The sequence below is a fragment of the Typopeltis vanoorti genome, chromosome 4 (assembly GCF_054136105.1).
Source record: "Typopeltis vanoorti isolate ZY-2024b chromosome 4, IOZ_Tvanoo_1.0, whole genome shotgun sequence".
NCBI classification, from domain to species: domain Eukaryota; kingdom Metazoa; phylum Arthropoda; class Arachnida; order Uropygi; family Thelyphonidae; genus Typopeltis; species Typopeltis vanoorti.
The window spans coordinates 157,861,338-157,881,721 of NC_143552.1; the positions used below are offsets into that span (position 1 = coordinate 157,861,338).

A 20,384-nucleotide genomic window follows, 5' to 3' on the forward strand; every position below is an offset into this window, starting at 1 on the left:
CCAACCTCCTGCAATGAGTCTTTGAATGTAATACTAAATTCTAATGCTAAAAATTGTAATTAGGACTAAGAAAAAGTACTTGAGAGCATGCTTCTCTGTCATTTATGATTAATTCATTTGTTCTCATTGCATTTTTTAAAAAAATTATGTTTAATTTAAATTTTATATTGCAAAAATTACATAATAAAAATGTTTGCATAAGTCTTTCATTGTTTATTATTTTGTTAATGGTATGGCCATTTAAAAAGAGTAGAAGAAAGAAGAGTTAGAAAAACAGGTGTTCGATTCTAGTATGGTAGGAAAAAAGACTTTGCAGACTTTAATCCAAAGATTAAAGTGATATAGTAATTGATATAGTACCTTAAAAGACCCAAGTGTTAGATTTGACAGTACTGGTGACGTGACAAATAACAGATTAAATTGTTCGTAGAAAGCTAGTAATAAAGCAAACTTGATTATATAATATTGTTATATAGTATTGTGTACTCCCATTGACTGTATATAGTAGAAATTTAATTATGATAAGTAAATCTGACTCATCATTGATGCTCTGATAACATCGATCCAATTTATTTTAACCCTATGAAATTTGAACCAGTTAAATGCAAAAAACTTAAAATGATTAAATTAGCACTGACATAAAAGTTATAAATTTGGATTGTGTTTATCTTTTTCTAACACAACTTTTTCTTTTTTTTTTTCACATAGAGAAGTTTTTTCTTGAACTGCTTTAATATGTTATGGAGATAATTTGACAAATCTGGAACCTGAGATGGTTGTTCGTTGGATAAAAAAGTATGTACTGTGTGCACTCTTGATTGTGATTGGTCTCATCTTACTTTATAATGTTCAGATCCCTTGTACACAGAAGTTGACCCCTTCTCTTATGATAGCACCTCAGGTATGAAAATCTTATTTTCATTAAATGTGACTTAATGTTTCTTTTCCACATTATTGTTTTTTGGTTAAATAGCAGGAAACACCAGAAAACTGTTATGATCATCCTCATCTTTAAAAACGGCAATATTAATGAATGTCAAAACTATATAGGCATTAGTCTTTTAAACACCGAATATGAAATATATTCGAGTCTCTTAAATACTAAATTAACCAAATCTTATTAAAATATTTTTGGAGAAGAACAAAACGATTTCCATAAAGGCAGATCCTTTACTGATGTCTTTTTTGCTCTCAAACTCCTGATAGAAAAAATAAGAGAATTCAATTTAGAGACCTATATATTATTCAACTATTATAAAAAGGTTTTTGAAGTTAAATCGTAATAAGCTACTGGAAAATGTAAGAGATAACAACATTGCTAAACAGTTGATGCAATTTTCAATATATATATATATATATATAACCAAATTACAGTAAAGATAGCCACACAAAAATCTGAATCATGGAATATAAATGCAGGTGCCTGACAAGAATGTAGTCTATCCCCACTCCTCTTTAATATCTATATTAATAATATTATAAGAGAGTGGAGGGAAACAACCAGATTACACCAACATCATTACAATTTTATTTGCCAACGATTAGGTTCTAATTGAAGATAATGAAGATTCACTGCAGCGAGCAGCCTTTTCATTAAATGAAATAGCAAAAACATACAATATGGAAATCTCCACTTCCAAAACCAAAGTAATGGCATTTAAATGCCAAGACCCATTTAGAAACAAAATTTGTATCAACCATGATATTATACAATAGGTTAATACATTCAAATATCTAGGTTACCACTTATCTTATGAAAAAGAGAAAGACATGCAACATAAAATAACCAATTATATAGGAATAACAAAAACTATCAATCAGATATTCAATCAAAATTTAATAAGCAAGAAAACAAGAATAAGAATCCATAACTCAGTGGCAAGACCTATCCTAACGTATGGTTCAGAAGCCTGGACCATATCTCAAGCAGACAGAAAAATACTGATAAGCTCTGAAATGAGATTCATGCACAAAACAGTTGGATATAATAGATTAGACTTCAAAAGAAATAGTGATATATTAAAGGAACTTGAGGTGATATCTGTTTTAGACTATATCGATCTTTATAGAGTGAGATGGAGACAACATACAGAATCAGTGAAGGAAGACTCCCCAAAGAGATACAGAGATATCGACCTCAAGGGAGAAGGAATAGAGGACGGCTTTTGAAAAGATGGGAAGAGACTGTAGCAGGCCCCTAGGCCTATTACTGGAAAGGAAGGAGAAGCAGGAAATACAGGAAAAGATAAGAGGGAGAGATTGGGGGGGGGGGAAGCATGGACTATTTTGTCCATGCTCTCTCTCTCTTTCTACATTCTTTTTAGATAATCTGGCTTTTTGCTGTGGAGACCAAATAAGATACTGTTGTAAAGCAGAGATGGTATTCATTTGGCCATTCCAAGCAAAAGAAAATAAATGAATCAGCTTCTGAGCTAGATTATGCCGACAAAAAGTTGAGGATTGCAGTAACTACTGGGACATAGAGCTATCTAGCATACCATATAGATACAAGAAAGAACATTGGATAAAATCCTGAGAAAAGAGATAAACAGACAACATTTTTGATTTTTGGCAGGAAGAAAACAGATGCCATATATGCCTAACAGCATTTTCTCAAAAGTTTTATAAATATCATACGTGCCACTGCATATGATATTTATAGATAATCTTTAATTTATAGATCTGGAGAAGGGATATGATAGTGTCCAAACTTCATTGGAATTGCTTGAGAAAGAAAATGGTACCTGAAAAATATATGTGGTCGATAATGGAAATGTATGAAGATTTCTGCATGTGTCTGAAGTAGTCTAGGTCAGAGAATAGGAAAGTGGTAGTCCTACATCATTATCAGGCATTTTCTGTCCACTGCTGGATGAAGGCCTCCCCTCCAAGTCCTCCATTCAGTCCTATCTTGAGCTTTTCTATGCCACTGAGTTCCAGCCATCTCTTTAATCTCATCCTCCCATTGTCTCTTTGGTCTTCCACATTAAGTGATAGAAATTATTCACAAGCATCCATGCCTGTAGTGGATTTAAACTCATAGCTGGAAAGGAGAAAACACTGTTCATTGGCCAATCAGGCTGGAAAGGCAGAACTTAATGGAAAAGAAGGGTCTACAACCTGGCATTAAATGTGGGACTAATAATATTTAAGAAGAAATTATTATGCTTTTAATATTATAAAGTTGGTCTGCAATGCATGAGCTAAAATAGATTCATCGGGACTGTCAAACAGGCAGTTCCTGCTTCTTTACAAGTTATTTTTTTCTAATTATCAACAAAATCAAAAGCATGAACATTAATTGCAATAAATAATTGCTAAAAATTCATAAATATAGCATTTTAAACCACATGCATGCATTTATTTGTTCAGGCAGACTGTGAATCTCACTGACTCACAGTATAAAGAATTTTCCATGCTGATGTTATAGCCAGTAGTTGTGTTGTTTTTCATTTTCACTGTCTTATTTCAATTTTATTCCCCTTATTAATACTGTACAGTATGCCAAAATGTAATAATACTATGGAGAGTGATGTTAATAAAAAGAAACAACAAAGCAAAATAGCATTGGAAACAAAATATGAGATCACAATTTTAAAGGATAAGAAAAATATTTGAAGGAAAAAATCCTTGCTTGATTTTTAAAGCTGTGTTTTCATTTCTTTAGTTAAATAAATCATTTTTATGGGAAATAAATCCTGCTTTACGAGTTTTTGCTTTTGCAAATGCATGCTGTAAATGAATTAATTTGTAATGTCAGGAACCACCTGTATTTGTTTAAAGTTTTGATATTCTGAATATATTTCCAAATGATGATAAAACAGCTAGGATACTTGAAAATTTGTAGAATATTGGTTTTGAGACTACCTCAGAAAGAGAGAGAGAATATTTGTTTAGATCTTTTTGAGAACCTTTGCAAACAGCCCTTCTCATTTATCAAGGCTGTTATTGTTAATAATAATAACTCCTATTCCTATCATTATGAGCCAGAATCTGGGGGGGGGGGAGAGGATTAGGCTTTCTAAGTTGGGTGTCTCTTAGTGACCATTTTTTTGTGATAGTGAATACTAAAAGTTTTTTTAAGCCAGAAGCCTATTAATCAGCTTTGCTGATTCTGTTGTCTATTTCCATATTTAATTTACCATCTTCAGTAAAAATCGTGCCTAAATAGCTGAAATGTTTTACTTGTTCCACAGGTTCTCCATTCACAACACAGTTGACATTTTCAATGATTCTGCCTATTTTCATTGTCTTTGTCTTTTTATTGCTGACCTTCATACCATATCTATTACAACAGCTATTCAATTTAGTCAGACAATCTTGCAGACTTGTAGCGGATTTATTTAGAAGTATAACATCATCCGCATAAAGCAAAGAGCTAACATTAACATCTCCAATTTTGATATCATGTTTAATACTACTTTCCTTCATAATGTGATCCATATAGATAATGAATAACAGAGGGGATAATGTACATCCTTGTCTCACACCATATTTAACATTAAACCATCTTCCTGTATTTCCTTCAATTCTAACTGCTGACTTACAACTCAAATAAAGACTAAGTATTGCTTGATATAATGCCCCGTTGATACCATATAACTGCAGCGTATTGAATAGCTTCTCTCTTGGCACCTTGTCATATGCCTTTTCCAAATCGACAAAACTTAAATACAGATCTTTGTTATATTCCCATGCTTTCTCGACTATTTGTCGTAAAGTGAAGATCTGATCCTAACAGCCTCTATTTGGCCTGAATCCAGCTTGTTCTTCACCAAGCTTTTCTTCCACAATTCTTCTCAACCGTTTCTCAAGTATACTTGCATAGATCTTGCCAGGAACACTCAGTAGGGAAATACCTCTGTAATTCTCACATGCAGTTTTATTTCCCTTTTTATATATGGGTACTATGAGAGCTCTACTCCAATCATCGGGAATTCGTCCCTCTCTCCAGGCTTTCTGAACTATGCAGTGCAGCCACTGTAAGACTCTTACACCACCATACTTCAGCATTTCTGGTCAAATATCATCTACTCCTTCTGCCTTTCCACATTTCAAGCCTTTGATGGCTTTTTCTACTTCAAGTATGGATATGTATTCCTGACTGCATGCCTGGTCAGTGTTTTTTACCACTGTGCTGTCATCACTGCTTGTTTCATTTAGCAGTTTTTCAAAGTAATTACTCCATACTTCAAGGATATCTTTTTCTCCCGTTTTCATGTCACCTTTATCATCTCTAACTCCTTTTACAGCACTCTTTCCTCCATTTCTAAGCTTCTTCAACAATCTCCAGAATATTTTGCCACCTTCTTCATATTTATTTTCTATATTCTTGCCAAAGTCTTCCCATGATGTTTGTTTAGCTAGTTTTACACAGTGTTTAGCATTCTTGCATTTGTCTCTGTATTCTCTAAGAGCACTAGCTGACTTATTTGACAGGAACTTTTGATATGCTTTCTTCTTTTCCTTAACTGCCTCTTTAACTTCGTGTCCACCAGGGAGTTCTGATTTTTTTATCCTTACAGACAACCTCACCACATGCCATTTTGGCAGAATCAATCAGTGTTTTCTTCAGAGTTTGCCACTGAATCTCCAAGGTTTGATTCCCGTTCTCAAACCCTTTCATTTTTTCTTCAATAATCTTTGTGTATTTTAGTCTACACTTCACATCTGAGAGCTGTCAACTTTTATTCGCTTTAAAACTTTCTTACATGTTATTCTTTTCAATATGAAATTCAATTTTATCCTGCTCAAGACTAAATAGTGATCACTTCCAATTTGAAATCCTCTGTACACTCTGGTGTCCTGCACCAGGGAGAAAACATCACTATCAACAATAACATAGTCAATGAGACTTTTCTTATTCCTAGCCTCCTCTCTCCATGTGAATTTGTGCACATTATGTTGGAACATGGTGTTAGTAATAACTAGTCCATGTCCTGAGCAGAAATCCAACAGATATTTGCCATTATTATTAGCTTTGCTCTTTTCTCCAAATTTTCCCAAAATATTTTTGTATGTCTCACAATCATTTCCTACTCTGCTATTTAGATCCCCAACAAGGACCAACTTTTCATTTTTCATTGTGTCAGTTGCTTTTTCTAAAGCCTCAAAAAATTCCTCCACTTCTACCTTAGTAGAACCTTCTGTGGGACCATAGGCACAAATAAGTCTCATTGTCCAGTTCCCCATTCTCATATTTGTCCACATTACTCTACTTGAGACTGACTGCCATTCAAGAAGATTAGCCTCGTATTTTGTGTTGAATACTATGGCTACTCCTTCTTTTCCTTGATTGTCATTGCCTGAATATAGCATTTTGTATTTATTGCTCAGGACGATCTCACCAGTTTTGGTCTTTTTTGTTTCAGTCACCCCTATTATGTGGATCTGGTACTTATCTAATTCCTCAGCTAGCTCCATTTCTTTGCCATTCAGGCTTCTTACGTTGATAGTACCGATCTTTAACTCTGGTGATGTTGAGTTGGGGTTTGTTTTTAGATTTGTTCCAGTAGCTGACTTTTCACTGTTCGCCCTGGTTCCCTGGCGAAAACAACGGGGGCTTTGTTTAACCGGGCGACACCCCAGCTGGCATGAAATTTTGTCATGTTGTACCATCATTTTTTTATTTTGGTTTAACCAATAAGAATATAATTTGGTCGACTAAATCCCAAATTGCCAGCCCATCCTCGTTCGTTCAGTATCCAAGTAGACACCCAACAGGGTGCACCACGAGAAGGTGAGGATTGGACATTAGGCCCTGGTCGGTTCTCCGCATTCCTTTAAAGGCTATGTGGAGGTCTCCTCTCAGTTATACAGCTATGACCCTTAAGCAAACTTTAACGACCACATTTTCTCTCTCCTCATATCTGAGTATTCTAGTCAAGTGTGGTGTTATCAAAATCCTGTGCAGTATGTCTTCTGATGTGATGATTTAATCACCTTAGCAATGTACCTCTTAAACTTTAATGCTCTGTTTACTATCTATCCCCTAGGTCTCAGACTCCATTTGACCATTTCGTTGCAAAGTATAAATAGCACAGTTTATAATTTTTAACAATTTAAAAATTGTTTAACATTAGTGTAGTACTATCATGAATTAGCATACTACAGTAACATCAGCATCGATGCATGCTTTAGTATACTTTCAGCTTTAGTGCAGGAAAGTCATGTATCGATCAACAAAATTTTTTACTTCAATTGTGTATAAAAGGGAACATACAAGTACCCTTTTATACACAATTATGAGTGGGAAGAGGAAATACAACAAAGTTTGTGAACCTAACAAATGTAACTGTGACAAAGGAATGGCCGAGTCATTGGTATGAATGCTAATTAAGAAAAAAGATCAAATCAAGAAACAATGAATAGTTACAGCATCTTAATGCAAAAGAGATTAAGCATAGAAGCTCTACAATGAATATGTGACGTCTTTTAATGTATGGATTGAAGACTGCAATCAGAAAAAATTCCATAAGTTAGATGATAATTCAAATTAAAGCAACAAGTCTCTATAATGCAGTAAAAGGAAACAGAAAATAAAATGGTGTTATTATTATTTTGTGACACCTCCAAGGAGTCTAGCCTCATCGAGGGAGGGCACTTACTCTACAACTCTCCATCTCCAACTACACTGAGCCACCACTACCATCATCATAATACATTAATGCTATCTACTGCCCACCACTAGTATTTTTTGTTTGTAAATTGCATGTGTTCTGAAGGCTGATTTGTCTGTATGTGGGATGAAAAAACCAAGTTTCTAGGAGAAAAAAACCCTGCTATGTCTTGAAGGGAAAACATTTTCAGCAAATCGTGGCTGGCTTTATAACCTCTTTAAAAAGTGTATGGTACTTCATAATATTTGAATTGTAGGTGAAAGTGCTAGTCCTGATAGTGATGCTGTGGCAAAATTTCCCAATGAGTTTAATAAAAGAAGTGATTGAAAAAGGAGGCTACAAGGATGAACAAACTTTAACATCGACCCACCACATCATTATTGCAGCCAATGGATCTGGTTGTCATTGCAACATTTAATATCAGAAATGATGTTGAAAACATTGGTGAATCATGGCTTGAAGTAACTGCTAGCAATATGAGAGCTATGTGGCAATGTTTTACCACATTGTGGGAATGGTTTCACTAGTTTGAAGGCATCCTCTTCCAAAACAGGTTTGTTTTGGAAGAGGATGCCTTCACATACTCATTTAGCAGAAAAGGAAATGATGTAACGAGGATATAAAATTTCAAAATACCTTTTGAAAACACCTAATAAAAGGTGGAAATGTATCTGGTAACTTTAAATTAAAACCTTGATAGACAAGCAGTGTTTATCGAGCTGAAAATCCACAGGATATGCTAAAAGTGTTCTTCTGTAATATAGCAATCAAATAAGAAAGCATGGGTTACACAGCAAGTGATTTACAAATTATTGTTGTAATGCTGTTGAGCGTTATTGCAAAGATAATGATATGGATTTTAAAATTTGTTGTTATTAGACAATGCACCAGGCCATCCTACTGCTATTTCTGACTTGCATGAAAATGTTAAAATCCTTTTTCTGCTACCCACCACATCATTATTGCAGCCAATGGATCTGGTTGTCATTACTACATTTAACATCAGAAATGCTGTTGAGAACATTGGTGAATCATGGCTTGAAGTAACTGCTAGCAATATAAGAGCTATGTGGCAATATGTTTTACCACATTATGGGAATGATTTCACTAGTTTTGAATCTCACGTTAAAACTATTTCTGAAGACATTGTGCACATTGGAAAAGATCTTGTATTTGAAACTTTGCATCTGACAGTGCATGAATCCATTGACTCACATTCAAATGACCTAGATGATGAAACTCATGAAGATGGATCAATACCGCTTATATGAAGAAGAGGAAAATAAATTAAATGAAACTGTCTCTGAAGTGGTTCTACAAAAGAATTCTCATTTAATGAGCGTTCAACTTTTATTGGAGAAATGAACAATGCTGATTTTCTTATAAACACTGATCTTAACATCGATGAAGCATTAAAGTTTGCAAAATGCTATTCAATGTTACTAACATATGCATGCAGAGAAAATGAAGCAAAAAATCTGTGCAAAATACATTGTATAAATACAATTTTTCCAAATAAAAACTTGTCTTCCGTTATCAACAATAAAAATCTTTACTATTTTTTTTTGCTTTATTTTAATCCTTTTTTAATTTTTCTGTGTTCATTATTTTTGGTGACCTTGCAGTATGTGGCAGTAAACAAATGATATGCAATTGTTTTTTTTTTTTTTTTCACCAGAACTGTGTCTGTTGAATGCATGACACTTATAACATATTATGTTTTAAACAGTTTTGCACAGAACTTTTTCGACACCTGTTGACCACCCTATGCATGATGTTACTATACTCCTTTCACGATCATGCACCTTGAGCAATCATTTTGAACTGACTTTCATTACCATTGTTCCATATGACCTGTTTGTTCAGATCTTGCAATTCTGTATTGGAAATGTTTCTTATTACCTTTCTTAACATCATCAAATATCCAGACGAAGAGTGGGGAACCTTTAGGCACTGGAAGGCCACATATCATTTCATGAATTTCTCATAAGGCTGTACACTTCATATATAATACATTTTGCTAAAATTATAAAGAGGTCATTTGCATATAGTATGAATATCAATATCACAACACTAAAAATTATTAAAACTTTCAAAAGTGTTCTATTTATTTACAAAAACATTAATTCAAGAATGGAGTTCTGCGAACTAAACATCTCAGCAGTTAATAAAACACTTCATTCTGTTATATTCTAGGAATACAAGCTTTATGTTAGTATATTTAACTAATTGATATATAACTTAATGACTTATTTGAGATTTCTTATTATTGAATAAGAAGTGGATTTTTGGTTTTTCAGGCGAGTCGTCACTTGTGATCCTAAAAGTAGGCTGTGCCGAAATAAGAACGGCATACATCAAGCATGTTGATGCATTTTTGGATACCTGATAGCATTCTTTCATATTTTGATGGTATCTTTCTTACTCTCAAATAGAGATTTCAGAAAATTGTCTTCTGAGAGCTTAATCAGCTCCAATTCATAGCACTAAAACTCTTTCTACAACTTTTCTCTGTGATAGCCAGGGAAAAGTCACTCTCAAGTATGATAAGGAAGATCCACACAATGTTTCTTCATCGGTTTGAAGCACATTGTGAAACTGATGATGCCTTGAATAGTTAAGAATATCAATAACTTTCCTTAATGTGTCTTTTAAAAGAGTAGACTTGGCTCAAAGACTCTGTTGATGTAATGTATAATGAAATGAAATCAATTTATCAAAATTTTATATTTCATTTTGTAGCAATGCAAGAAATCCTTCCACGTTTTCCTCTCATAAAAGGAGCACCATCTGTGCATACACTTACTGAATTACACAAATTGAGCTTTGCTTCCTGACATTTATCTTTAAAAATATTAAGAACATCAATTTCACGTGTTCTCCCCCATGAAAGTAGTCAAAGTTAGTAGCTCCTCATAACATTAAATCTGCAGTTATAATGCAAATATAAAAAAAAACTAGTGCTGAGTCAGTAATATCACTGGACTCATCATAGTCGATAAATTACTGTCTTCATTTTGGGAAATTTTTTGAAGCTGTTCAGTAACATTGACAGCTAATTTACATTGTTGTTTTACAGACATGTCACATTTTTGCATTGCTACAAAATGAAATATAAAATTTTGATAAATTGATAGTATACTGTTTTATGATTTCTACATCACCATACGGCTTGCTTTTTCTCCTGCGTATATATGTTACTTTATAAATTGCTTTGGTAATTTCATTGTCCTGTGTCATCACCTGAAATAATTGTTGTTTGGTTTTTTTTGAAGCTTCATATTTATTAGGATAGATTTTTTTTTTTGTTTTCGTTCCAATTTTACATATTTGTGGTCTTTTTCTGTTTACCATAAGGCTAATGAGCATTGTATCTTTTCACTGTTGAAATCACAGTATCACAAAGTGAACACACCATTTTATCTTTAACTGCAAGCATGTAGTAATGTAGCTCCCATTCCTCATTAAATACTCTATTCCCCTCCTTAATTGTTCTTTTCTTCATATTTGCTTATTTGGGATATCAAATAAAAGTTTAAAAAAGATTAATAAATGAATTAAACAAAAACTTCTACTCCTTCAACTTGTTATAAAATGAAAATACATGTAACAGCATTGCAATATAGCAACATATGCAAAACTAAACTGTTTTTGCACCGAGCACTCATAATGGCCTCTAGCAACAAATTAATATAATATAATATGATAGTGCTAACAATTGAACATTGAATAAGGATGAGGCATCAACCATAGAACAATAGATATTGATAATAGCATTTGAATTTTTGACATTGTACTATAAAAATAAAGATTTTTTTAAATATAATTAATTAAAATACATGCCATTTGAGAATGTATAATTTGTAAACGATGAAGATACATAATTGACAAAATATGCTAAAAGGCCACACCAAATACCGCAAAAGGATGTAGGTTCCCCCAGACCATCTCCAACAGCCCCAGTGCAGAATCCTGTGGTACTCCACCAGCTTCTTTCCTTAAACTCAACATTTCCATTACATTATGTCTGATGCTTGTCTGTCATTCACTCTCTTGTTCATGTCATAAGCCTATTTTGCATACTCATTTATTTAAGTCCAACTCAGTGTGAATTCTGTCATGCCTTGGAAAAAATCCAAAAGTATTGAGCTGTATCTATTCCCATCAACTCTGCAGTCAAAGTCTATTATAAAACTTGATGAAATTGCCTTCATCGTTTTATAATGAAGTCCTTCCTGTAACAAAATCATGCCCTCTTCTGTAGAGGATTAATGTGCTGTCCACTGACCTTTTGATAATATGGATCCTAATTTAGCCTCTCCAACACCCAAATATTAGATTACTCCAGATATATACCAATTGGTCTCTTTACATTACATAAGGAAGGACATCTTATGTCCTTCCTTGTGTAATAACATTCCCCCCCCCTCCTACTCATTAGGAATTCTGCTTATATTGAGACTCAAGATGAATAACTGAGTTAAAAGCACTGCTGATTCTGTTGCACATTCTTTGAGGTGTTTACTGATTCTCATCCATTCCCACTGGTCTGATTAAATTAAGCTCTTGCAATAGCTTTTAACACCTTCAAGTTGGCCACCTCTAACCTTTTACCTCAGTATAGAAAGATATTCTTTTGGACTACTTTATTGACAGTTAAATTGAAACACTAGTTGAATAGATTACCTGATGTACTTCATTTATTATAGTAATACGTATGTTTGATATTGCATTGTAAATACCAGAGAATACACAAGTGACGTGCTTATAAAAGCATGTTTCTAGTAGTATATGATCTCATATGTTAAACATATTCTATATTTTTAGCATGAAAATAGTTTCAGACAGCAGTTGAGTTTACTATGTATACGAGGTCTGACACAGAAAAAACGAGACTGTCTGTATCTCTTTTTATTTAACAAATTGAAAAATCAACTATGATCTCCTTCAAAATAGTTCCCTTTTGAATTGACATGCAGCTGCATACAATGCTGCCACATTCAAAGCAATTCTGCAGATCATCTTCTGAAAGGCTGTTGAGGATCCCTGTTGTTTTTGCTTTCACATCTTCTACTGACAAAAAATGGGCTTTGAACACCGATTTGATCTTTGGGAAGAGGTAGAAGTCACATGGAGCCAGGTCTGATGAATAGGGTGGGTGCTCAAGCACATCGATGTTGTGATTAGCTAAAAATTGCTTCACAGATAAAGCATTGTGGGCTGGCGCATTGTCTTGTTGCAAAATCCAACCGTTTCTCCACAATTCTGGCCATTTCCTTCTCATGCTTTCACGCAATTTTATTGCGACTTCAAGGTAATACTGCTGATTTACTATCTGGCCACTCTGCCATTACAATACCCTGGATATCGAAAACGATCAACATGGCCTTGAACTTTGAACGACTCATGCATGCTTTTTTTGGTCTTGGACTTCGACTGCATTGATTGTTGCTTGGTTTCCGGTCATACGTAAATATCCAAGTTTCATCACAAGTAATTACTGAATTCAATAAATCTGATTCATCCTTATGCATTGCAAAAGGTCCAAACATAGTTCTTTTTGTTCATATGACAACATTTCTGCAAAAACCTTTTTCATGTTCAGTTCTTCTATTAAAATACGTCAAACACTTTCCCTGTCCAAACGAACTTTCTCAGCTACAGCTCGAACACCCAACCTTCTATCTTTTCAAATCACATCTCACACTTTTTTAATGTTGTCATTGGTAACTGTTGTGCATGGGTGGCCTGGGCAATTATCTTTCACTCTCTCTCTCTCTGCCTTATGAAAATCATTTATGCCATTCGAGAATGTGTGCACGAGACTTGAACTCTTCACTGTAAGCCTTAGTCAATAATTGAAAAGTTTTTGTAGTGGATTTCATCAGATTCACAAGAAACTTGATGTTAACTAGCTGTTCACTCTTGCACTTCAACATTTTCTGGCTGAGGGTAAGAAAATGTCTATATTTGAACACGCATCCACTCGACTCATACTGAGTAAAGCGATGGAGTTTAGCCTTCCCTCACAGTGACAGGTTAGAACATGCTCTATAACCATCTCTTTGTCTCTCCATTCCCAAGCTCTAGGATTAGTCTAGTTTATTTTTGTGTGTGTCATACCTCATATATCCCTCCTGAGAGGTGACTGAATGTGCAGCTCATTAATACCTATTCTTGTGTGAGTTAAACTGTTTTGTTTCATCTAGACTGTCTAGATGAAAAACAAGTGATTTCCCACTATGCCAAGAACCAGGGCCTGCATTGCAGGCCCGCTTCCGCCACTACAAGGTGGGCGCCGTTTCGAAGTGTTAGTAGGAAGTTTCATTCTTTCTTTAAATTTTTGTAAACGAATTAAGTAATAATAATTAGGTAAGTCAATATAATTGCTGCAAATTTACAGTTAAAAAAAGTTACAAAATTACAATTACAAATTTACAAAAAATTCTTTCCACATGATTATGACAAAAATAAAATAAATAAATAAATTGCCATTTGTTTCGGGGTCCCCATTTCAGCTTTTCAGGAAAGCGACGTCAACCTAGCGCCGGCCCTGCCAAGAACACCTTACTCTATGCTTTACTTTTCACCAGATAAACATTGGAAGAATCATGAATAACCTGGATACCAACAACTCTTTGGTTCAGTTGGGGGCTACAGCGTTAACACCTATTCTACATAATTTTTACAGTCTTTCATATTTATTTGTCATGTACCTGACATCATGGAACCTTATCTATATCTAGCCTCTCTCTCATTATATATAAAGAGGGTTATAAATGTCAGCTATTAAACTATCATTCTATTACGTTCACTTTTTTTTTTTTTTTGAAAATAATGGAGAAAGTCGGGGTGTTTAAGTATCAAAGCTGTATAACTGAGATGAGACCTCCACATAGCCTTTAAAGGAATGCGGAGAACCAACCAGCCGAGGTAGATATATTCTTCAACTTTTTCGATGGTGTGGGATTCTAGAGTGATTATATGATCTTTACAGTATTTGTTTTTCATCCATCTTGTTTTGCCAGGGTGTATTTCCAATCCAATTTTTTGGCAGTTTTGGCTTATGTTATTCAGCATAACTTCAAGATATATGCCAATAATTCTATAGATCCTATGACATGTCCTCTGCCACCTTGTACAACCCACATACCCAGAAGCAGAAACTTATTCTGCCGCATATAGGTACTGACTTGAGTTTACAGTTTTTGTTGAAGATAGGTCATCTGATTAAACCATTATTTTACATGGCTTCCACTCAGTTTACTGTCTTATGAAAATAAAATTATGCATTGTGCAACACATTTCTCTGCTCTGCTCATGCAAATTAAAGTTATCTTCATTTATCATATTCCAAGTTTCTGCAATACTGAGTTTGTGGGGAATGGCTTTCAAATCAAATTTAAGGGCTTCTGACCTAATGGCCAATCCTCACCTTCTCGTGGTGCACCCTGTTCGGTATCTACCTGGATTTTAAACGAACGAGGATGGGCTGGCAATTTGGGATTTAGCCGACCAAATTGTATTCTTATTGGTTAAACCTAAATAAAAAATGATGGTACAACATGACAAACTTTCATGCTGGCTGGGGGCATCGCCTGGTTAAACAAGGCCCAGTTGTTTTTGGCAGGGAACAAGGGTGAACAGCGAAAAGTCAGCTAATGGAACAAATCTGAAAACATACCCCAACTCAACATCACGAGAGTTAAAGATCGGTACTTTCAACATAAGAAGCCTGAATGGCAAAGAAATGGAGCTAGCTGAGGAATAAGATAAGTACCAGATCGATATAATAGGGAGATCTTTCTGAGCAATAAATACAAAATGTTATATTCAGGCAATGACAATCAAGGAAAAGAAGCAGTAGCCATAGTAATCAACAAAAAAAATAAGAGGCTCATCCTCTTGAATGGCAGGCAGTCTCAAGTAGAGTGATGTGGGCAAATATGAGAATGGGGAACTGGATGATGAGACTTATTTGTGCCTATGGTAACACAGAAGGTTCTATTAAGGTAGAAGTGGAGGAATTTTTTGATGCTTTAGAAAAAGCAATTGACACAATGAAAAAGGAAAAGTTGGTCCTTGTTGGGTATCTGAATAGCAGAGTAGGAAATGATTGTCAGACATACAAAAATATTTTGGGAAAATTTGGAGAAAAGAGCAAAGCTAATAATAATGGCAAATACCTATTGGATTTCTGCTCAGGACATGGACTGGTTATTACTAACACCATGTTCCAACATAAACATGTGCACAAATTCACATGGAGAGAAGAGGCAAGGAATAAGAAAAGTCTCATTGACTATGTTATTGTTGATAGTGATGTTTTCTCCCTGGTGCAGGACACCAGAGTGTACAGAGGATTTGAAATTGGAAGTGATCACTATTTAGTCTTGAGCAGGATAAAATTGAATTTCATATTGAAAAGAATAGCATGTAAGAAAGTTTTAAAGCGAATAAAAGTTGAGCAGCTTTCAGATGTGAACTGTAGACTAACATATACGAAGATTATTAAAGAAAAAATGAAAGCGTTTGAGAACAGGAATCAAACCTTGGAGATTCAGTGGCAAACTCTGAAGAAAACATTGATCGATTCTGCCAGAGAGGCATGTGGTGAGGTTGTGTGCAAGGATAAAAAAATCAGAACTCCCTGGTGGACACAGGAAGTTAAAGAGGCAGTGAAGGAAAAGAAGAAAGCATATCAAAAGTTCCTAGCAAATAAGTCAGCTTGTGCTCTTAGAGAATACAGAGACAAATGCAAGAAAGCTAAACGCTGTGTAAAACTAGCTAAACAAAAGTCATGGGAATACTTTGGCAAGAACATAGAAATAAATATCAAGAAGGTGGTAAGATATTCTGGAGGTTGTTGAAGAAGCTTAGAAATGCAGGAAAGAGTGCTGTAAAAGGAGCTAGAGATGATAAAGGTGACATGAAAACAGGAAAAAAAGATATCCTTGAAGTATGAAGTAATTACTTCGAAAAATTGCTAAATGAAACAAGCAGTGATGGCACAGAGGTAAAAAACACTCAACAGGCATAGAGTCAGGAATACATATCCATACTTGAAGTAGAAAAAGCCATCAAAGGCTTGAAATGTGGAAACGCAGCAGTAGTAGATGATATTCGACCAGAAATGCTGAAGTAAGGTGGTATAAAAGTCTTACAGTGGCTGCACTGCATAGTTCAGAAAGCCTGGACAGAGGGACGAATTCCATATGATTGGAGTAGAGCTCTAATAGTGCCCATATATAAAAAGGGAAATAAAACAATGTGAGAATTACAGTGGTATTTCCATACTGGGTGTTCCTGGCAAGATCTATGCAAGTATACTTGAGAAACGGTTAAGAAGAATTGTGGAAGAAAAGCTTGCTGAAGAACAAGCTGGATTCAGGCCAAACAGAGGCTGTCAGGATCAGATCTTTACTTTACGACAAATAGTCGAGAAAGCATGGGAATATAACAAAGATCTGTATTTAAGTTTTGTCGATCTGGAAAAGGCATATGACAAGGTGCCAAGAGAGAAGCTGTTCGATACGCTACAGTTATATGGTGTCAATGGGGCATTATATCAAGCAATACTTAAGTCTTTATTTGAGTTGTAAGTCGGTAGTTAGAATTGAAAGATGTATAGGAAGATGGTTTAATGTTAAATCTGGTGTGAGACAAGGATGTACATTATCCCCTCTGTCATTCATTATCTATATGGATCACATTATGAAAGAAAGTGGTATTAAACATGATATCAGAATTGGAGATGTTAATGTCAGCTCTTTGCTTTATGCAGACCATGTTATATTTCTGAATAAATCCACTACAAGTTTGCAAGATTCCCTGACTAAATTGAGTAACTGTTGTAATAGTTATTCAGATATGGTATGAAGGTCAGCATTAAAAAGACAAAGACAATGAAAATAGGTAGAATTGTTGAAAATCTCAACTGTGTTGTGAATGGGGAACCTGTGGAACAAATAAAATATTTCAGCTACTTAAGCACGATTTTGAGTGAAGATGGTAAATTAAATATAGAAATAGACAACAGAATCAACAAAGCTGGTATGGTAGGAAGTCAATTGAATAAATTCATATGGAATAAAAGAGAAATTAGTCGGAACACTAAATTAGCTGTATACAAGACAGTGTTCAAACCAGTTTTAACTTATGGATGTGAGATCTAGGTCAGAAGTAAAACACTTGACCAAAGAATAGAGACCACAAATATGAGAGTCCTGAGAAAGATTAGAGGCCTGAACAGATGGCATCAATGGCAACAGCATATTAAAAACGAGGATATTAGGAAAGAACTGGACATTGTCAGCATCCAGGAATGCGTTAGCAGAGCTAATCTCAGGTGGTATGGTCACGTAAACAGAATGGGCAATGAAAGATTAGCAAAACAAGTGTTCTCTGCCAGGTTGGCAGGAAAACGACCCAGAGGAAGACCAAGATATAGGTGGATTGATACAGTAAAATATGCCTAAGACGATAGAAATACAAGATCTGATAATGATAATATTGGAGTCTTGACAAGTAATGGACCGATTTGGAGGAAAATTGTAGATAGGAAGTTAGTAATTATGTAAATTTTTCACGTTGTACTATCATATCTTGTACACCCCTTGAGGATACATGTCAGGAATTTGATGATAATGGAGAAAGTCTTCAACAGCCAACTTCTTTTCTACATGAAAGTCCACCAATTAACTGATATTTGGATATACAACATAGTTTGAAGAATTTAATGTAGTTGACTCTTGACATTTTGAGGGAGTTTTTTTTAATATTAAACCTACATGTGACATATGTTTTTGGGAAGTATATATATATATACTTCCCAGTCTTTGTTCTTTTATATTTAATTAGATTCATTTCTACCGTTTCTGATATTCATCTCATTTCAAGAAAAAAAAAACTAACTTTTGTGCATCTAAGTTACTAATATTAGTTAATTTCTTTTTTTTTTTTCAGCGATACATTGTAGGAACAGATTCTAAAAGATATGTTTATGATCGAAGTATGTCACTTATATTTATCGGTGGTATGCCAAGAAGTGGAACAACTTTACTTCGTGTTCTGCTAGATGCTCATCCTGATATTCGTTGTGGAGAAGAAACACGTGTGATTCCCCGTCTGCTTAGCTTAAAACAACAGTGGCTGAAAGCTCCTATTGAATCTCGTAGGTTGCAAGAAGCTGGTATTAGCGGTGAGGTAAAAGTTTTTATTGGTTCTCACCCCCAACCATTTCATTTTGATATTTTAAAGCAGCAGTATAATTTTTATAATTGTTTTCCTCTTAGTGTTTATGGATTGATGTACTAATTGGACATTATGAAGAAATAAATGCTAATCTAGATAGTTAGTTTAAGAATTATTTAATACTTAATTTACACGAATATTTTGCATTTTGCCAGTGATGGTAATCATCATTTACAAAGCAGAGTGCAAAAGGTAATTTAAAATAGAACATGGAGAAGCATTTGTCCAGCAGTGGATTGAAGAAAGCTGTTGATTTTGCATGCTATCATTGTACATTCTGCAAGTCAAAAGTAAAATTAGCAGCTTGAAATTGATTGATTAATTAAACACTTGAAGATGATTATTTTCCATAGTTTTGAGCTGAAATGAATCTTCTGATTATGATTTTGGAGTTCTTAAAATAAGTCTAAATTTCTCCGAGGATAAATTTTCTTGTGGGAAGTCTTTTTTCTGTGGAAGCAGCATTTGTATCCATAATGCTAGGCTACCCAAAGAAAGCTGTTCTTCATTTGAATCTGGTCGCTCACTAGACTTTTCTGACTCTTTCTTTAACCAGTTCCCAAATTAGTTGATCTTGGTTACAGGCAAGCAGGTTTTTTGTCCCATGAACTCAAGAAAGTTAGCTGTAGAACCCATGCTATTTCAGACAACTAATATATACAGTAATAAATTTAGTTTAATCCTTTATCCAAGTGTGAGCAAACAAAGTTTGCACCTGAATGTATCTTCAGGTGCAAACTTTGTTTGCTCACACTTGGATAAAGGATTAAACTAAATTTATTATAGTCTAACCAAGTGAAAAATAAACTTTTAATATATACAGTGTTAAGGACCATGAGATGGCAACACCTGTTTCTTTGTCAGCATCCAACTCGCTAATTATAAATGGCATTTGACTCTTAGTTGGATGCCATTTATAATTAGTGATAGCGTTGGGCCAGCTGTCTCTGATTTGACTACCAGTGGACTGAACTGCTCCCTCAGTCTCTGAAAGTTAGGTCTATAATGGCTCACCTACTCCCTAGAATTAAAGGCATTAGCATATTGTTTGCTTTTTTCCCCTTGAATAATTTATTTATTTATTATTTTTTTAGCATAATCAATTAATTTCCATTTGCTGATTTGTTGCATTTCTCCCTGTTTCCTAACAGTATTACTCACATGCAAAGTTGTACATATTTTGTATTGTTCAGTGTTCTTGAAACTTGTATGATGGTTTCTGGAAATTTTACCAGAGATGAAAAACATGTCTGCATTTTAGTCATAAGGTGATGCATCTGATGGTTGAGAATAAAGCAAAAATTGGTTTGCTGAAGCAGAGCATAACTGTTACTCAGATAAGATTTCATAAATTTGTTAGAAAGCTATAAGATTGTTTTGTTCAACTCATCAGTTTGAAGCACTCATATTTGCAATGTGTTTTAATTCTGAACATCATCAATGAAAAGCAGCTGTGAACTTGGAATATTATGATGTTCATTTATCATCATCATCATCATCAATTTCCTGCCA

The 20,384-nt window shown here is 34.5% G+C and overlaps 1 protein-coding gene across 1 annotated transcript in view; it reads left to right on the forward strand.

The window, feature by feature from the left end:
• Positions 1-20,384, forward strand: part of LOC150107788 (protein-tyrosine sulfotransferase 2-like) — a 95,783-nt gene that overhangs the window by 32,946 nt on the left and 42,453 nt on the right. The window contains exons 2-3 of the mRNA XM_090391540.1: positions 709-901; positions 18,585-18,824. Of these exons, the coding sequence (XP_090247666.1) occupies positions 773-901; positions 18,585-18,824 (369 nt within the window). The 5' untranslated portion in view covers positions 709-772. The remainder of the gene's footprint in view (positions 1-708; positions 902-18,584; positions 18,825-20,384) is intronic.